This window comes from Canis lupus, chromosome 18 (assembly GCF_048164855.1).
Source record: "Canis lupus baileyi chromosome 18, mCanLup2.hap1, whole genome shotgun sequence".
Classification (NCBI taxonomy): Eukaryota; Metazoa; Chordata; class Mammalia; order Carnivora; family Canidae; genus Canis; species Canis lupus.
Window position 1 is genome coordinate 44,298,085 of NC_132855.1, and position 21,288 is coordinate 44,319,372.

General features: G+C 34.9%; 1 protein-coding gene across 9 annotated transcripts in view; it reads right to left on the reverse strand.

The window, feature by feature from the left end:
* CDK14 (cyclin dependent kinase 14) overlaps window positions 1-21,288 on the reverse strand; it is a 721,193-nt gene that overhangs the window by 272,843 nt on the left and 427,062 nt on the right. For all 9 annotated transcript variants that reach the window (XM_072784251.1, XM_072784250.1, XM_072784245.1 and 6 more), the window contains one exon: window positions 12,645-12,707. In XM_072784251.1, coding sequence (XP_072640352.1) covers window positions 12,645-12,707 — 63 coding nt within the window. The remainder of the gene's footprint in view (window positions 1-12,644; window positions 12,708-21,288) is intronic.

Genomic DNA, 21,288 nt, shown 5'->3' on the forward strand with positions numbered 1-21,288 from the left:
CCAAAGGGCTACATAACAAGTAAGATGTAATACTAATATTTGAACCCATTTTTGTCTTGCTCTGACACCCACAATTAAGAGTACTGCTTGTGTACTGTTTGATTTTTTTTTTTAAAGTATGTGTACTATTTGATTAAAGTAGCTATACATGGTGTGAATCTAAGGCTGGAAAATATGACAATGGCAAATAAACCAAAACTATACATGGGTAATAACTACTTCAAACAACATGGCCCACATTTAACACTGTATTGTTCAAAAAACCCAAAGGCTACACAAGCATGAAATTACCCAGATATCAAACTTTCTAGAGATGGAAAATGATTAGAAACTTTGAGATCACAAAATATTTGATTAATGTCAAAATATTTTACAATATACAGCAGATAATGGTTTCATTACAATATTAGGTCATCTTTAATTTTTAAAGACCACAGTAGGATTCATCATGATTCATTCCATTTAGGCGAGTCTCAAATGTGTAAATATCTAATGCAAATACCGAATCCTAATTTCAAATACAGTGTACAAAATTCATCTTAAATAGTATCTATATTACAAAACACCATTGCAGTATCATGTGTTAAATTTTTCGAAAAGAATTCTTAGAATACTATACAGAGATGTAAGGGAGACAAAAATAAAACCCCAGATATTCAGGATCCCTGGGTGGCGCAGCGGTTTGGCGCCTGCCTTGGCCCAGGGTGCGATCCTGGAGACCCGGGATCGAATCCCACGTCGGGCTCCTGGTGCATGGAGCCTGATTCTCCCTCTGCCTATGTCTCTGTCCCTCTCTCTCTCTCTCTGTGTGTGACTATCATAAATAAATAAAAATTTAAAAAAAACCCAGATATTCAATATTATGTGTCACTGTGGACACTCTTGACAATGTGATGTGTGCTACTGGGACAGTGTAAAATACAAATATCCATGCCCAGCCATCAGGCTGTAGACGTACAGTCTTTTGCCATGTACTACAGAGAGGTGTAGTTCCTGGAAACTGAGTCCCAGGACTAATTTATCTTGCTGCTTTGTATCCTTTTTGAGATCTTCAGTTCACTTTTCCTCTTCTTTGTTTCACTCCCTCAAGGTCCTGAGATATAGAACACTTTATCATTTATAATGAAACAGTTATTGAAATTATATTCCCTAAGATATTTACCCTTAATATCTTATTCCTAAAGATGATAATTTACTGGAGAGGAATAACTCCAACAATGAGAATTTTGGGTGTTTGGGCAAGCTCCTGTAGGGAAAGACTGAGCACACGTTCTGTGATCTTTGAGTATACCAGGGAAGCTGGCCTCCTATTCTCTTCTGTCCTCCACCCAGGGGCAGATATCAAGCAAGGTGTTGTTCGAGGCACAGAGACATCCACCTGGAACACGTAGATTGAAACCACGGGAACCAGAGCTGGGATACTTAGAAGGAGTCAAATGAGGTTTGAAAGATCTTTGTTTTGTCAAATTCCTTGAAAGAAGCTCTAATACAGTAAGTAGGTTTCCAAGTTATTATGGTTTGTGTATATGATGAAGCAAGTTGGTAAGGCTGAGATGAGAACTTTCCCTTTAATAAAGTTGGTCAAAAGCCTAAAATTTGTGAAATGTATGCTACTTTCCTCTAACTAAAGGGTCATTCTTTTTTTACACACAATGGAAGGTAATAAATGAAGTTTAAGATGGTTTTACCGACCTTTTTAAAAAAGATTTTATTTTTTTTAATTCATGAGACACACACACAGAGAGGCAGAGACAGAGGAAGAAGAAGTAACAGAGATCCACACAGGGAGCCTGATATGGGACTCGATCCCAGGATCACAACCTGAGCCGAAGGCAGATGCTCAACACCCTGCTGAGCCACCCTGGCGTCCCAGTTTTACTGCTTTAAGTAACATCTAAAACACTAATCAATATGAAGTGTCTAGTATCAACTGATAAGACTAATACAACTTTTTTAAAAAGGAAAGAGAGCCCAGAAATAAACCTATGCTTACATGGTCAATTAATCTATGACAAAAAGAGGCAAGTATATACAGTGGATAAAAGACAGTGTCTTCAATAAATGGTGCTTGAAAAACTGGACAGCTATTTGCAAAAGAATGAAGCTGGACTACTTCCTTACACCTCAAAGTGGATTAAAGGCCTAAATGTGAGACCTGAAACCATAAAATTCCTAGAAGAGAACGAAAGCAGTAATTTCTTTGACATTGGCTACAGAAATATTTTTCTAGATATGTCTCCTCAGGCAAGGGAAACAAAAGCAAAAATAAACTATTGGGACTATGCCAAAATAAAAAGCTTCTGCACAGCAAAGAAAAGCATCAACAAAACAAAAAGACAACCTACTGAAATGAAAGCTCATATTTGCAAATAATATATCTGATTAAGGGTTAATATTCAAAATATATAAAGAATTTATACAACATGAATCCCCCTCAATCAATCCAATTAAAAAATGGGCAGAGTTGAATAGACATTTTTCAAAAGACGACATCCAAATGTTGAACAAACACATGAGGAGATGTTCTACATCACTCATTATAACTGAAATGCAAATCAAAACCACAATGAAATATCACCTCATGCCCATCAGAATGGCTAGAATCAAAAAGACAAGATATAAGAAGTGTTGGAGAAAAAGAAACCCACGTGCACTGATGGTAGGAATGCAAATTGATGGAACCACCATGGAAAAAGTATGGAGAGTCCTCAAGAAATCTAACAATGCAACTGTCATGTTATCCAATAATTCCACTACTGGGTACTAACCCAAAGAAAATGAAAATAATAATTCAAAAAGATATATGAATCCTTATGTTTACTGCAGCATTACATATAATAGCCAGGATATGGAAGCTACCCAAGTGACCACTGATAGCAGGTAAAGAAGAAATGGTATACACACACACACACACACACACACACACACTGGAGTATTACTCAACCACAAAAAAAATAAGATTTTGACACTGGTGAAAACATGGATGGACCTAGAGGGTATTATGCTATGTGAAATAAGTCAGTCAGAGAAAGGCAAATACCATTGAATTTCACTTATACGTGGAAATCTAAACAAAATAAACAAGCAAACAAAAACCAGAAACCGACCCACAAACAGGAAATTGGTGGTTGCCAGAGGGAAGGGGAGTAGGGAGATGGGCAAAATACGTGAAGAGTGAGAGGTACAGGTTTCCAGATAAAAACACAATAAAATTACAATAAAAAAATGAGAGAGAGATGCAGACTGAAAAACTGACAAAGGTGATAAATCTCGAGTGTAAAGCTCTTAGAGAAAGCTCACATACATAAGCTATTACACAGAAAAATAAATTTCAAATGGAATGCATTTGGATACAATGATCAGCCTCTCTATATCCTCCCAGAGAGGTCTCAAATAATAGGAATGGATACATTAATGATAAAATATCTATGAAAGATGCACTGACTAGTCACATGAAGGTTGTACTGTCCAAAAAAATCAGAAAAATCTTTGGCAATGTGTACATAACTCTATTACTCAGGCTAATTTCCCTCCTGGGTCATCATGTTTGTCTCGGAAAACATGCAAACAAAGGGGTCAAGTGCAGGATCCTTCTTCAACGGGAGAGACGCAAGGTGAATGTCTTGAAGCTTAAAACCCAGGAGGATGTACTCCCACGAAGCACTCCCCAAGCTGGGTGATTTCATCTTACAATTATCTTCCATCTTACAAAATATCATATGGCATACTTCCAATGATCATATTTCACCAATCTTTGGGGTGATTTCTTTTCAATTAGGTTTTAAAGCACTTCTTAGAAAGACTGCCGTTTAATTAGCTGCCTTGATTCCTTTGTCTGTTCCAGATTGTTATAAGCAGATCGACAGATGATGCCAAAGATACAAAAGGCATGATCTGAGCAAGCGGCCCACATTAGAAATTCACTACGGAGACTCCTGAATGTCCAGCACAACATGAATCAGCACATAGAGTTTTACTTTCTTTTATTTACTTCTTTTATTGTTTCTTTTATTGTTAATTTTTCACTTTCTAGATATGCAAGATTATTTTGTTATAATAAAAATGTTCAAAAGAAACCTGGACAGGTGCTGAGGCTAAAGCACTCTTTAATAGCTTCATGAAATAATCATATTTCCCAAAATACAGAATGAGAAAAGGCGTTATATATTCACAATAATGCATAGTAAGAAATCATTACCAGCTAAATGAGAGTTCTAATGCAGAATATGGAGAAAATCAGGTGTTATCTGATTTTCTATTTGAACATTAGAAAGCCTCATTTAAGAATCCATTCTCAGTGCCATCTGTATAAGACAATCTTAATTTGGCATAACATTATTCTGTCTGTTATACACCTGCTTGTCCCCTGGACTATGAAACAAAAATAGCAATTTTTCAAGCATAATAATCCTCATATCTTTTTAATTAATATAGATGTTGAAATAAAAAAAATAAAACTCAGCTTTAGGCTAGTAGGATTTCAGATATTTCAGAGAATAAGGCACAGTATTCATAATTATTTTGATTATTTTGGGTTATCCCACAGCAATTCAGTTTAAAAAGTGCAAGTGCATTTTTACAAGGAATCTTGTAGAAAAACCATTAAGATAACATGGAAATGAAGGTACATTACAGAAAAACACAGGAAGATTCAATGTCATCATGGTAATAAGATTCATGCATTTACATTTCTAGATATCAGCTGGAGACAGCATCAATTAATCTTTTTTTCATGAACCTTAATTTTAAGTCTCTCATGATTATCAATTTTTAAAGAATACATAAAACACTGAAAGAAGGATAAAATTTAGACTGTCCTGGTCATTTTCTTTACCTCAATGATCGATATGTAAATCACTGAGAATTATAAATTGAATACAAGTTCTGCACTCAACTCAACCAAGACAGCCAAAACCTAATAAAATTCATAGTGAATGGCTTAAAAGGGGGAAAAAATAAACTACCTTCCCCCAAAAATTCTAACCAGTTTCTGACATACCAATTATGTCCTAGCAATTGGTTGCTATACCTTTAATCATCATAAATATTTATAACAAGGACAATGTCCTCAGGCTTTTGATTTAGATTTTAAATTGCCCTCTAAGTAATTAACTGCTAAAATTACCCATTTGTCTAAAATTGATACTATGCTAAGAAACAAACCATTAGTTAATAGTGAATATTTATTTCACAATGTCATATTGAGGATAGACACATTTTGTGGGCAAAATAGCACAGTAATTCTAGAAATTTAGTTAACATTGACAATTTTTGTTATGAGTTTATTCCAGTATTTACAAGGAATATGCATCAAGCAAGATAAAACTTTAACAGATGTTTTGCTGAGGATTAGTACAAAATCACTGAGAATATCTCATGCTTTGTTATGAAATCACAAGTTATGTACCATTCCAGGTGGGGGTTTTTTGCCCCTCTGTTTTTCAATGACACATCATCTTTGTAATGCTTGAAAATTTTATCTGGTTCACACTAAAGAATAATCTCAATTCTTAGGTACATGACATCCCACATTATTACCATAAACAATGATATATGAAGTCTAACCAAAAATATGTACATTTTTAGAACCAAGATAAATGTTTCACATATATTGTCATGCTGCCCAATAACTTAACTAAAAGTCCAAATTGCCAGATTTAGAAGCAAAAGGATTTGATCACTGTATTTTCCTTCTTTCCATCATGAATATTCAGTATTTATGGCATTGCAATCATTTAATGATCTAGGAGCTATTTAGGCAAACACAGCACTTCGGAATTATTAAAGAACATGCTCTTTTAAACATAAAAGGTTATCTTGCCTGGTTTTCACACCTCCTTAGATTTACAGAGAACGATTACAAGGTCTTATTTTAGCTCAACTTTTTTTTTTAATTAACTTCTAGCTCAGCATTATGAACAGCTGTTAACTTAGTAAATATTACTCTTATGTTCTTCATTTTGCATTCATAGATTTAGGTGACAATAAATATCACATGAAAAAAAAGGTAATACATCAAACAGAAATACTCATGGGACATCTGTCATTATGTCATAGTCAGACTTCTTTGAGAATAATATCACCTGCGGTGCAGATCCTAAATGTAACCCTGGAGGAGTGCATTGTGTCTAAGCAGGTGAAGAAAAGCTAGCACATAATTAGGTGAGTGGCCTCCCATGGAAACCAACATGGTAATAAGGGCCGTCTGCTTCCATGCACTGCAATTCAGATGCCAAAACACAGGCATTAACAAGCTGCATTCTATTTTTTAACTTCCCACACCCTCAGAGAAGGTTTAAGTATTATCTTCAATATGAAATGATGACAAACCTATGTGACTGAGTGCATATAAAGTCAAATAAAAAGCTAATTACAGTAATTTAATGTATTAATCATGCAGCGTAGGGAAAAGAATATTCGACAAAGAGTCAAAAAGCCCTTTTGAGGATGCTAATCCTGGAAGGGGCTTGCTTGGTTACAATAGATTCACTTAAAAAGGTGTTTTTCTTTTTTAATTATACCAATAATTAATATTTAAATTATTGCCATTGTGTAAATGTTACTTATATTTGAACCATCAAGTTTACTATGAATACTTTTCTTCTGCCCTACACAAGGATTTGTTTTTCCTGGTGTTAGTGATGATCTAGTTCTTTGGTTTATTGGCTTGTTTTCCTTCATTTCATTTTCTTTGTGGTTACTGTTAATTCAGTGCCAAACGCATTTCCCATCTTGGAAATCTGCTCAAATATGTTAGGTATTCTACCTACAATTTCCTCTTCTTCAAAATCTCTCCTAGAAACTTTTGATCTGCTCCAATCGAACCAATGGATTCTCTCTCAATTTGATGCGTAACTGTCACCCTGGGATTCTTTTCAACATGGTTCTGAAAATCTCTTGCGTCACTCTCCTGTGGTAGCCTCTGTTACTGGTTTTGTCTTCTCTACCTTGGTTTATACCCTGAATTCTAGTGGAGTACATCCTCAAGTAGCTTCTCGAGAAAGGATGCCAGGGTGGGCATAATTTTCAACTCCTTCAACATCTAAAAATAATTATTTTACCCTCATGCTTACTTGACAGTTTGTACAGAACACTAGGGTTGAGAGAATAGTCGTTGTTGTTGTTGTTTTTAAGTAAGGTCTACATCCATCATGGGGCTTGAACTCATTATCCTGAGGTCAAGAATCAAATGCTCTACAAATGAGCCAGCCAGGTGCCCCAAAAGAATAGTTTTAAGTCTGAATCATTAAGCCACTGCCCCATTCCTGTTTCCCTTTCAGTGTTGCTACTGAAAAGTCTAATGCTGCTGTGATCCTTGGTCCATCACAGTAAAGCTGTTACCTTTTGTAGGATTTTTCTTTGAAACCAGTGTTCTGAAATTTTGCAATAAGGAATCTTATTGTCAGTCTATTTTCATTAAATGTTATGGGCATTTAATGGACCCTCTTCATCTTGAAATTCACATCTTTCACAGCTGGAAATAGTGTAGCTTAATGATTATTACTTTACACGATTCCCTCCTGTCTATTTTCTCCAATTATTCAGATATTGGATAACCCACACTGGACCTCTTATTTTTTTTTGATACTTTCTTTTTTTCATTTATTAGATTTGTGTTTTAATGCCATATTTTCTGGCATACTTCTTCAACTTTATCGTTCACCCTTTTTTGTTATTTTTTGTCATCATATTTTTAATTTCTAAAGCAACTTTCTGTTCACTAAGTTCCTCTTCTTAAAAGCAGCCTATCATTCTTGTTTTATAGATACACTATTATTCTTATATCTCTTCGAGAATATTGATAACTTTTTTAGAGTCTTCTTTCTTACCTTTCTCTAATTAATGAACAACTTTGCTACTTCCAAGTTACTTATTTGTCAAAGGAGGGTCTTCACTATAGATTAACCTGGATTCTTCAGGTCTATTCTTCTGGACTGGTCAGATTCTCCACAAAAGTCTCTTACAATTTTCTACCTTCAGATCTGGGTCTGACACCTGTTTCTAGAAGCACCACAGGCCAGACTCTGTCTCTCATGCTCTTCCCTATTGTACCCACCCACCCATCCCCTGCCCATGTCTCTACCTCTCTCTGTGTGTCTCTCATAAAATAATAAATAAAATCTTTTTTAAAAATCTGATTCCAATTCTAGGAGATGAGAAAAGAGAGAGAGAGAGAGAGAGAGAGAGAGTGTGTGTGTGTGTGTGTGTATATATATATATATATATATATATATTTAAAGTTTTGCAGGTGATTCTGCCATGGAGCCAAATTTGAAGACCTTCAAACCACTATGGAGCTTTCTTATACCTTTAAATATTCCAAGAACTGAGATTGTCCAGTGCATTTTGGCAAATCCTCAAGGAGCCAAGATTTTCAATAGCTACAGGTAAAGACATACCATATATCAATATATTTTGCTGACTTTCAATTATTCAAAAAGACATAAGAAGAGGTAAATCATACTATGCTCTTTTAAAGGCAAAAATGTAGTAGAGCATCCATCTGTGACCACATCAAACAACTTCTGAGTGCGTATAATTCCTGCTCTATTTGACTAATATCCAGACTCACTGTGGGTGTTGCATATAATTTTTGACATTATTTCTATGCCGAATGAACAACGCATTAACCATTAAGTTTCTCACCACACCCCAGGAGACATTAAACCAACTTTACTGCTATGGCACTACTGGGAACAGGAAGCAAACACGATATATCTGAAGTACATTTAATGACCATGGAATAAGACAAAAGCTTGGATAAGAGCTTTGGAAACATGATTTCAAGGAAGTACAGACTAGTTACCGAAAACAGCCATGTAGATCAATCTCCTCATAACCATTAGGAGATAAAGGAAGAGTAAAATGTAATGGAAGAAGCAGACCTTACAAATGCCACAAGAATCATCAGTGACCCTGGCCTGAAGATAGTGAACATGGTTATGCTTTGTGAAAAAAGCATTCTTCTTTGTTTCACCAACAAAATCTTCCACCAATACTTGCCCACAACTAATGGCATACAGAGGTTGGTGAGAAAACCAAACAAGAATAAAAATTGAGTGATGCCACGGTTTTTTTTTTTAATATTTTATCTATTTGTTTGTTTATGTATGTATGTATGTATGTATGTATGTATGTATAGAGCGCAAGAGTGTGTGAGCAGGAAGAGGGGCAGAGGAAGAGAAAAAGAATCTCAAGCCAACTCTGTGCTAAGTGCAGAGCCTGATGTGGGGCTCAGTCTCACAACCCTGAGATCATGACCTGAGCCTAAATTAAGAGTTGTATGCTTAACTCCCCAAGTGCCCTGCCGTGGTTTTTGTTTTTGTTGTTGTTGTTTTTTTTTTTTTAAGGTTCAGTCAGGGCTTTAATGCCAATCCTGTCACTGAATTTGGAAGTCAGGAAGTCAAAGTTTTCTCAGAGTAGCTTCTGATATCCACTGAGGCTGGCAGGCCCCTGGGTACCCCCTGAAGGTTTCACTAGCTGGGCTCTCTACAGATGCCCAGGGATAAGGTAAGAAACAGGAGTATAGATGTACTATACTGTTGGTTTTTAATCCAATCAACCCTAAGAAGAGAACATTTAATGTGTAAATGAGACAACTTCAGATGTTTTACTGTTTAGGAAGAATAAGAACAAAATTATGTTCATGTTATGATATTAATGTTTGGAGTTGGACTTAAACATGGCAAGATTAATAAGACAAGTCTTTCCATGTGTCAAAATTTCTTCTCCAATCTACCTACTAAAAACTATATCAATGGATACTGATTTTGAAGAAAAACGAAATAAAAAAATTTAAAAGATCTCTATCAATAAAACAAAAGCGCATAACAAAAAAGATCTATATGAAACAACAGACTGTATATACATATTGATTCTGTTATTTATCTATAACACAATGTTTTTTTAGGGCTGCTACAAGTTCGTGCATTTTAAAATAATGCAACATAACTGGCCACTGTGAAAATCCTCATTATTAATGCCACAAATATTAATAAGCATCTGTAACTTATTAAAATAAAATCAACGAGAAAAATAGACAATATATAAGAACAGGCAAAATAATTACAATTGGTCAAGAAATATGACAAGGAACTCAATGTTATTAGCAGTCAAGGAAATACTAACATGAAAGATATTCCAATTTTGCTCATCAGAATGACAAAAATTTTAATGACTGGTTAGTCAATGCTTACTAAAGTAGAGAAAAACAGTCCTCCTATAATTTATAACCTCGTGGGCAAATGTTCCAGTGAAATTCATTAAAACTGAAGTCATATCTCTCAATAAAGAAAATCCATTAACTGATCTACAAAAGAAGTACAAATGTAAAGGTTTTATACTATCATTTACTCTAGAATCATTTATAATAGCAACATTCTGGAAACAACACAAGATCTATGAATAACAAAGATAAACTCAAAATGGATGAAAGATCTAAATGTGAGACAAGATTCCATCAAAATCCTAGAGGAGAACACAGGCAACACCCTTTTGAACTCAACCACAGTAACTTCTTGCAAGATACATCCACGAAGGCAAAAGAAACAAAAGCAAAAATGAACTATTGGGACTTCATCAAGATAAGAAGCTTTTGCACAGCAAAGGACACAGTCAACAAAACTAAAAGACAACCTACAGAATGGGAGAAGATATTTGCAAATGACATATCAGATAAAGGGCTAGTATCCAAGATCTATAAAGAACTTCTTAAACTCAACACCAAAGAAACAAACAATCCAATCATGAAATGGGCAAAAGACATGAAGAGAAATCTCACAGAGGAAGACATAGACATGGCCAACATGCATATGAGAAAATGCTCTGCATCACTTGCCATCAGGGAAATACAAATCCAAACCACAATGAGATACCACCTCACACCAGTGAGAATGGGGAAAATTAACAAGACGGGAAACCACAAATGTTGGAGAGGATGCGGAGAAAAGGGAACCCTCTTACACTGTTGGTGGGAATGTGAAATGGTGCAGCCACTCTGGAAAACTGTGTGGAGGTTCCTCAAAGAGTTAAAAATAGACCTGCCCTATGACCCAGCAATTGCACTGTTGGGGATTTACCCCAAAGATACAGATGCAATGAAACGCCAGGACACCTGCACCCCGATGTTTCTAGCAGCAATGTCCACAATAGCCACTGTGGAAGGAGCCTCGGTGTCCATCGAAAGATGAATGGATAAAGAAGATGTGGTTTATGTATACAATGGAATATTACTCAGCCACTAGAAACGACAAATACCCACCATTTGCTTCAGTGTGGATGGAACTGGAGGGTATTATGCTGAGTGAAGTAAGTCAATCGGAGAAGGACAAACATTATATGGTCTCATTCATTTGGGGAATATAAATAATAGTGAAAGAGAATATAAGGGAAGGGAGAAGAAATGTGTGGGAAATATCAGAAAGGGAAACAGAACATAAAGACTCCTAACTCTGGGAAATGAACTAGGGGTGGTGGAAGGGGAGGAGGGCGGGGGGTGGGGGTGAATGGGTGACGGGCACTGAGGGGAGCACTTGACGGGATGAGCACCGGGTGTTATTCTGTATGTTGGTAAATTGAACACCAATAAAAAATAAATTTATTAAAAAAATAAATAAATAAAAATAAATAAATAAAAAGTAAATAAAAAGAAAGTTGAAAATTATGGTTCATAAATACTATAGATTCATATGCAGTGATTAGGAAACCTAAACTACATAGTCATACATTGATTTTAAAGGATATCCATGATATACTTTTAAATGCCATATAATAATATATATCATTTTTATAGAGCAAAATAAACACACACAAAATACTATATGTACATAAATGCTTTTACACGCAAAGGGAAAGGTAGTACAAGGAAAAGAAGGCCCCTCTTGCTCAGAGTGGTGTAGATAGATAATGGGAAGAAAGGGACAAAATTCTACTTTATGTAAATCCACAGTACTCAATTGATTCTCAGGATCACGAAATGTAGCCATTTGAATTATTAAATGTGAGCACATGATTAAACCTTTAGATATAACTTTGGCATCTTCTGACTCTCTCACATATGTTAACAAAGAGTCTCCTGTTTGAAGTGTGAAATTCTGAGACAATTTCCAAGATGGCTGCTCAGTCAAATATTAGAAAAATGTAGTCCTTTTGACACATAGTAATTCAATTTGTAGTAGAAGAAATGAAAGAGAGCAGTAGGAAACCATTTTTATCTGTTTGTACATACAAATGAAAAAATACATACTATAAACTCACCATAACACTGTTTTGGATCATAATATTGCATATTGAAACTCCCTGATACTTTAGCATGAAGTTCCAAAGTAAAGCTACCTGAGACTCTCTTCTCCTAAAAACTGTGTTTCAATATCATTTCCAGTGGATCTCATTTATTAGCAAATGTTTCTCTATGAAACTAAAATAGAATAAGATCTAAACAATAGTGTTGCAGTGAAAATACTTAATGTTTAAACATGGTTTCCAATCGCTAAACCAAGCAATCATGGTTCACTTCAATATCACTTCTCTTTATACAATAATTTTTTTTAAGTGATGGTAGAGAAATTAGACTTTGACTAAAAAAAAAAAAAAAAAATTTACACATGAAGAATGCTAACCCTCAGCTGAAAAAGATCTTTTCCTACCTTCACATTATCTGGATGCAGCCCTCCAGGGTGCTTGTCCATGTACTGACATAAATCAGTGTGCTAAAAGAAAAAAAGGGAAAATGTATTAACATCCCTCTGGCTATAACATGATGAATCAATATTTTTCTACTTCAAAGTCACCATTGCCTTCTGAACAAAGCAAAATATAAGACAAGTGGGTATATTTTTTAGTGTATATAGCTGAATGCTTCTCCGCCCTCTCATTTTTAACCACAACTGAATCATTATCTTTATCTCTAGGCTCTGTTATATATTTAACATATCTGTGTATTAGAAGGAATTCATGTCCACAACTTACTAAGTGCCTAATTTCCTCCTCATTGAAAATATATTTTTAACACAAAAAAACCTAAACGATAAACGTAAGTACCATAACTTGAAAAAAACTATATCAAAACATACACATATATACACACTAAACCAATTAAACTTCCCATTATCTTGTACTTTTCAAGTGCAGATGCCAGTTATAATTATTCATTTTGTGTGAGATGAAAATACTACAAATATATCATTCTAGGAAAATTAATCAATGAATTTATTTAAATTTCTCCTAACTATATTCATTAAAAAATAATTTAATAATTATTCCAGACTCCTGAATGTATTTGGCAAAATACTTTATAAATTAATAGAAATACTTTGAAACTATAAATTAGGATGAATATATCCAGATATAACTGTTTTTTAGGTTTTTATTTAAATTCCAGTTAGTTAACAGACAATGTAATAATGTCAGGTATACAATTTAGTGATTCAACATTTATATAACACACCCAGTGTTTACCACAATATATAACTTTAAAGGAAGTTCTCTGAATCTATCTTACACTGTTATTCTTTTATTGTCTCAAACTCAATTTGCCCACAATTATATTTATTTTCTTCTTAATGCTTATTCTGTGCATATTATGAATTATATAGAAAATCAGGGTGGCCCGGGTGGCTCAGCGGTTTAGCGCCACCTTCAGCCCAGGGCATGATCCTGGAGACCTGGGATAGAGTTCCATGTCCGGCTCCCTGCATGAAGCCTGCCTGCTTCTCCTTCTGCCTATGTCTCTGCCTCTCTCTCTCTCCTCTCTGTGTATTCTCATGAAGAAGTAAAATCTTAAAAAAATAAAAAATAAAAATAAAAATAAATTTCACAAAACATGCAGAGTTGCTATTCCAATTTTTCTTCTCTTATTAGAGGATACTATAAGATTGATAACAAGCATTTTATGATTCAGGAAAAGCTGCTGAACATGAGTATTTATGGCCCATGATCAGGCTTCAATTATTAAAGAATTTAGAGTTTTATGAAATAGTCAAGAATCTTGCTATAGCCATGGTGACAATAGTTCAGACTCCTTTACTGAGTTCTTATTGCATGCCAGGTGGTATTGCTGAGGATACAGAACAAAATTTAGCATTCATTCATTCTTCATCATGTACTTGAGCCCTTATCATGTTCCAGTTACTACTCTAGTCGCTACGGACACAGAATCAAATGAACAGTTGCAAGCAGGGGAAAAAAAACCACAAAACACCAAAAAAACAGACATACCAGTAATTATAGTACACTATATTGTATATTATTTTAAGAACAGAACAGGGTAATGTTTGAGGGCATAGCCAGGGGAACTTATTGTAATGTAGAGACTTTGGAAAAGCCTCTGGAAGAAGTCAGACATGAGTAGAGAATGAAAGAAGTTAGCCAATGGAAAGGAAAGGGAAAGAAAACAGGACAGAAGAAATGCTCTTCGATAGTACATAAGAAAGTACTTTTCACCTACAACATGATAAACAAAAATGAGGTATTATTTAAGATACTGCCCATTATACAATAAAATTCACAGAGGAAGAACTGTAACTAATTTTTATATCACATACAACAAATAAAACAATAAAGAAAAATCCAATTATATCAGTAATTGTATATCCACGACATGTTACAATTCCTAATAAAAATGTAAAATCTCAGTTTATAAAAGAAGAAAATTCAATTCACACTGTTTCCAAGATACAAACTAAAAATGATAAACAACAAAAGGATGAAAATAAAAAATATATTTTATACTATATGTTATTTCTATTTTGTTATTTATACTGGTAATATCAATAAAAAAGAATCATAACATTAATATATATATTAGATATAATAGAATTCAAGAAAAGTGTATTAAACATTAATGTACTTAACAACATAGCATAACAATATATATCAAAAATTGGTAAAAATAAAAGAAGAAACTAATAATTTCACAAATCTTGAGGGATTAGTTTACTTATTTCAAAAGTCAACAAATGGAGTTGGCCAAAAAAAGGGAATGTTATAAAGGATATGAATCACACAATTAAATACCATGTTTACTTTTGCGTCCATTAAACTTGTGCTACACATTTTTTAAACGCAAATGGCATCCTCACAAAACTTGATAATGTATTAGACAGAGATAAAGCCTTAAAATTTGGAAAGCGAAAGTCACATTACATCCTCTCACTACAACTAGATAAAATCAAAATCAAAATGTAGTATATTTAATTCACTCTAAGATATACAATTCTTTTTATCTCCAACATTGGAATAACAGCATGAATTTGCTCTTTCCCAGGCAGTATCTGGAATGCAGTTGTTATTGCCTGTGTCTGAGCAAACTTTCTCTTTTTATTACTCTGATGGCATGGATCATCAGCATACAATGTAAGGACCATCTGAGAAAAAAAGATGGAAGAATGAGATGTAATTGTTATCTGGAAACCCATTTATTAAAAATTTCAGGTAAGATTTTATTAAAAGTGCCAGAATTAAAATCTGTAGGGCTCCTTCAGTGGGCATAAAGTAAAACTCTGAATGGTAAGAAAGCACTAAATCATAGTTTGAGTGCATTTTTTTTCTTTCTTACTACTATACCAAGTAATGTTTCTTCTAGTCAAAAAGGCCTTAAATTCAATAATAACAGGAATAAAATAATGAAGGGAGACAAGTAGTTAAAGGGCAAGAATGAGAAAAGGAGGAAGAAAGAAAATCTATTTTTGTGGAAAAAATTTTAAAAATAAAGAAAAACAAAAATGTTTAACTTATTTAAAAATGAATGATAGTTACATACAACATAAATCTTAAAGCAACAGAAAATAGAGCATTGCTGACAGGGTAATTTAGATCTTTCAATCATTCATTAATTTTAATAGAAGAATGACTAAAAAATAAATAAATAAAACAACCAATAAACTAAAGCTAGAGAATATCAAAAAACAAAGAGACTAAAAGAAAATAGATGGGATTAATGTGGTTCACAGTAGAAATTAATTAATCAGAAAACTGGAAAGCAACAGATTTGATCAATTAAACAGAATCCCGATTCTTTGAAAAGTAGTGTCATGTGACCAATGGCTCCATTTGTGGTGAGCACAGCATAATTATATAGAGAGATATTGAATCACTATGTTGTACACCTGAAACTAAGGTAACACTGTGTGTCACCTATACTCAAATTTAAAAAAAATTAAAGTCGGGCAGCCCAGGTGGCTCTGTGGTTTAGCGCCGTCTTCAGCCCAGGGCCTGATCCTGGAGACCCATGATCGAGTCCCACATCGGGCTCCCTGCATGGAGCCTGCTTCTCCTTCTGCCTGTGTCTCTGCCTCTGTGTGTCTCTCTCATGAATAAATAAATAAAATCTTTTAAAAAAAAAATTAAAGTCTAGGGGATCCCTGGGTGGCTCAGAGGTTTGGGCCTGCCTTTGGCCCAGGGCGCAATCCTGGAGTCCCGGGATCCAGTCCCGCGTCGGGCTCCTGGCATGGAGCCTGCTTCTCTCTCTGCCTGTGTGTCTGCCTCTTTCTCTTTCTCTCTCTCTCTTTCTCTCTGTCTATCATAAATAAATAAATAAATCTTAAAAAAAAAATAAAGTCTAATAGAACAAATAAACCTTAGAAAATTTGGTGGGGTGTATGTGTGTTTGTGTTCTGTTAAGATGCAGTGTTAAGTATAAGAAAAATGACACAACTAAGAATGTGAAGATTTAAAAATATACTATAAACATATAATACTATAAACTAAAGAGCATTACACACATCTTTAAACCAAGACATTGGATACTTCGATAAAAACTTATGTCTCTTAAAAAAACATAACTTATGGAATTGGATTCTACAAGAGATAAAAATTGAAGAGCTATACCTAAAAAAAGCACCCAAGTTCAGATAGGTTTAATAGAAAATCTTCCAAACCTTCAAGTAGCAGATAAAAATTACCCCAGAGGAAAAAAAAAACAAACATAAAATGCTTCCCACACCTTCAAGGTTGCAATGTGGAGCTAGGCAAAAACAGCAGAGAGGTAACAAGAGCTAAACCAACCTCTTTCTGACCAGAGACAGTAGATACTATAATTTAATATTGTATTAAAAGGCTAACATATCAGTACCAAGCAAGATTAAAGCTAGGAATGAAGAAATATAGTTCAACTTCTAAAATTAAAAGATTAAAGAAGTGGAATGGTGTTGGGTACAAAATCTTCCCAGTATTATATATTTGACTTATTTAGATTTATTAAATGTTAATTATATAACTAAGATATACTTAATGCTGATTTTGTATAAATATGTAAGACAAAGTCTCTGCTCTCATAGATCTTACAGTCTAAAGATTTTACAGAGTTGTGAACTATTATAATTTTTTCCAAAAAAGTATTCAAGCTTTTCATTTAAAATTTTTCAAAATTCCACATGAGCAAAATTGTATGGTATTTGTCTTTCTCTGACTGACTTTTTGATTAGCATAATACTCTCTAGCTCCATCTACATTGTTGCAAATAGCAAGATTTCATTCTTTTTTATGGCTGAGTAATATTATATTGAAAATTACACTACAACTTCTTTATTCATTCATCATGTCGATGGAATTTAAAAAACAAAACAAATGAACATAGGAGAAGTAAAAGAGAGCAAGGCAAACCATAAAACACTCTTAACTACACAGAAAACATACAGGGTTGCCAAAGGGAAGTGGGCAGGAGGATGAGTTAAATAGGTGATAGGGATTAAGGGGGGCACTTGTGATGAGCACTGGGTGTTGTGTGTTATTTAATGTTGAAATCACTAAATACTACACCTGAAATTAATATTACACTGTATGTTAATTAATTGGAACTTAAATAAAAATTTGAAAGAAAAAAACTTTCTTCTTTCATGAAGAAAGAAACCTATCAAGAGTGGGTTTAAACAGTCCTGATCCTCAAAGTACACATAATATCCTTCTAAGTACATGAACATAAGCATTATGAATTGCACAGAAGAGGCTTCTCCAAAATGAGATCTTGAGAAATTTAATAAAGAATTTTCTAAACTTCTAAATTTTAAAATTCATCGTTCCTTAGATGTATGGCATCAAAATGTGTGTTTGTGTGTGCCTATACATCACATGCATATACACATGGCTGTCTAGCTGTGTAACCTTGGGCAGATTACATAACTTCTGTATATCAGGATCTTCATGCGTGTACTGAGAATAATCCTCAGACATCTACCTCAAAGGGTATTTATAAAAATTAATGAGTAATATCATAATAGTTTCAGAACACTACCCAGAACATGGTAGATGCTATAGATGATGATGATGATAATGATGATGATGATGATGTTGTTGACAGTGATGTTGATGATGACGATTTTCTGTGGTGTGTTTAGAGTAGTGGGATATTTGGGAGGATTACAATTAAAAATGTAATGATAAACACACTAAAAAACTGGACCTTGGGCAACCCAGGTGGCTCAGCGGTTTAGTGCCAACTTCAGCACAGGGCATGATCCTGGAAACCCGGGATCGAGCCCCACATCGGGCTCCCTGTATAGAGCCTGCTTCTCCCTCTGCCTGTGTCTCTGCTTCTTTTTCTCTCTGTGTCTCTCATGAATTAAAAAAAAAAAAAAAAAAAGAAACCTGGAACTCCTGGGGGTACTTTCATCCTCACATAGTATTCTTCCTGTCTGCATAACCAGACATTCTCATTGCACTTTGTATACAACTAGTGAGACTACATTTAGGAAATACACAGTCAACCTCTCATTTGGAAAAAGAGAAAAGAGATAGTACAAGGTCCCACTTTGTACCCTGGAAAACTTCCGTTCTACCTGCATTAAAAATGGTTTCTTCTCTCTCTCTCTCTCTCTTTAATATAGAGTATCATGCCTGGATCTACATTAGATGTGCCTAAATTACAAATTTCATTACATCTCTTCTTTCTTACTTCTTTCCTTAGGTCAACTCATTGGATTATATGATCTTTATGATTTGCATTGGCTCAGAAATACAGTACTAAACTTAATAATAATGCTAGAAGATACTTCTTTGTCATTCCATTTTTAAAAGTCATCCTGGGTTTAAACAGAAGGCCTCTATGGCATATGACCAACAGATCAGTATCCCTTGATAAGACACAGATAATCTCAGATCCATCTGGCTTAATTTCTGGCTATTTCTTATTTTGATATGAAAAGGAGCAGGTCACTAGACTAGACACCTGGTGGCTGCAGATCAAACACAATTCCTCTTCACCCTCCCAGCTCTGTCTTGGCTCTTGGCTAACATCTCTTGCTTTCACTACATTATACTTCACCTCATGTTCCTAAACCATCATCGCTGCTGTTCCTCAGGGTAATGCCTTTAGAAGCACTTGTGTCTGACAGGTTTATACCTGAATGCCTAAGAACACCTCATCAATCTTCCATGTAGTGGATGGTTTTAAATGAAGCTATCAAGTATGGCTAGACTTAAAGACCAAGAAAGAGAGTGGGAGCAGAAAGGGGTTTTAAAGGCTCAATCCCCACACTAGCATATATATCTTTCAAAATGAGTTTCCTCCTTCCTCTCTGTCGATTACCCATCAGGTAGCATTTATTTGGCTATTTAACATAGGTATTTCTAGGAGAAGGAATTTGTGGAACAAATCTGAACTCCTAATATCCTGAACATAAATGCTCTCTGTAAAGGAATTTGCCACATTTATAATTTGGGTTTCCCCATACTGATTTGATTACTTTGTGGGTTGGATCACTTTGGAAAGCAGGAGAGAAATCTCCCTTTATAAAAAGGCAGGATATAGAAAGACCACAGAAAATTGGAAAGACTTTTTATGCTTTCACACAGTACAGTTTCTGTTAATTTCAATTATACGCAGACCTGAGAACTGCATGATTAATATCTGTGAGACTTCCAGGAGAACAGATGAAAGAAAACTAAAAAGACAAATTATGGATATAATATCCATTTCAAAACAGGCCTTAGTGGAGAACAGACCTTTAAAGAAGGCAGGAAAAGAGAGGCCAGCCAGAGGAAAAGACAAGAAACAAGCTAGACTACAACACTCAGCTCTTCACAGCTTCCACTGCCAGCTCCTTACTGTTTGAAACTGACTTGGGGTCAGGAGAAAGCAGCAGTATCCCTCCACTGAAGGCCACTGGTAAAAAGGCCCTCTGGAGACCACAAACTCAGAGAACTTCATGGAAATGAAATTTTGCCGATATTCCAGGCCAGAGAGAAGTGTATGCCCATTGTCAAGGAGGCTTCACCATTCGGTAGGTGCTTCTGTTTCTTTTTTTAATCAACATATTATCCATGAAGTGAGGTTTTCTGATTGTGGACTTTCAAATGATCAAACCTCCTCTTCAGGAAACATCAAGTTTTTCGGAGGAATTATGCTTTTGCTGTTCTCATCAAGCAGGGATCCAAATAAAGCCCCTTCCCAAAGATAGGCATTTGTTTCCATTGTCCTATACTGTTAAGCCTGGTGCCCGCTATATTTGGCAGTTAATTTTGGTGTTCTTCAGAAGCACTGCCAAAATATGACATTGAAAATAGCACAGCACTATTTTTAGCATGTAGGCTAAAAATAAGGAAGTCTTTCCATGGGGATAACCAACAGAAATCCTCATTCTGAAGTTATGTTCAGCTTAGCCTCCACAGCCTTTGCTTCTGTTTCACTTACTTTTCCATTTTGACAATGAGAGGAGAAGTCACTATATTCAAGCCTGGTATAATTTTTATATCATTACAAAACACACAAGAGCAAGAATATGGAAAGATTCTATAAGATAATAAGACTAATTCTGAATTTCCTTATTCTTAAGGGATAGGCTTACTTTATGTTTAAACACCAAGGCTGTTATAGTTTCATTTTGAAATTCATGAAAACTTGATTTTACAACATAAAATAAGTGGGAACATGATTAAAAAAAGATGGGATATGTTAACAACTAGTTCATAAACATGTGCCAATTGGAAGCCTAAAAATATAGAGCCCCCCTGCCTTTCCCTGACTGACTGTTGATTATTTATGAAGCTCCCTAGTCCTTATCCCTGTTTGATTCTAGACACTCCTTTCTCTCCCAAGTAAGTGACTCATTATAAAGAACCTTTAAATAATACTAGTAAGAGATCATGTGAAAACGATTGCAAGCTTCAAAGAACAAGAGCAATTATTTCCCCTCTTTGGTGATGGTGCAGGTGGTCCTCAAATTAATGGCCACAATGGTGGCAGTTAGTGTGACCAAAGCAGCAACTGTGGCAGATGTTTACTTGTGAGGCTTCCTCTATTACTGGCTAATGTCACCTTCATTACCATTGTCCCAGGTCTGGAAAAAACCACAGGCA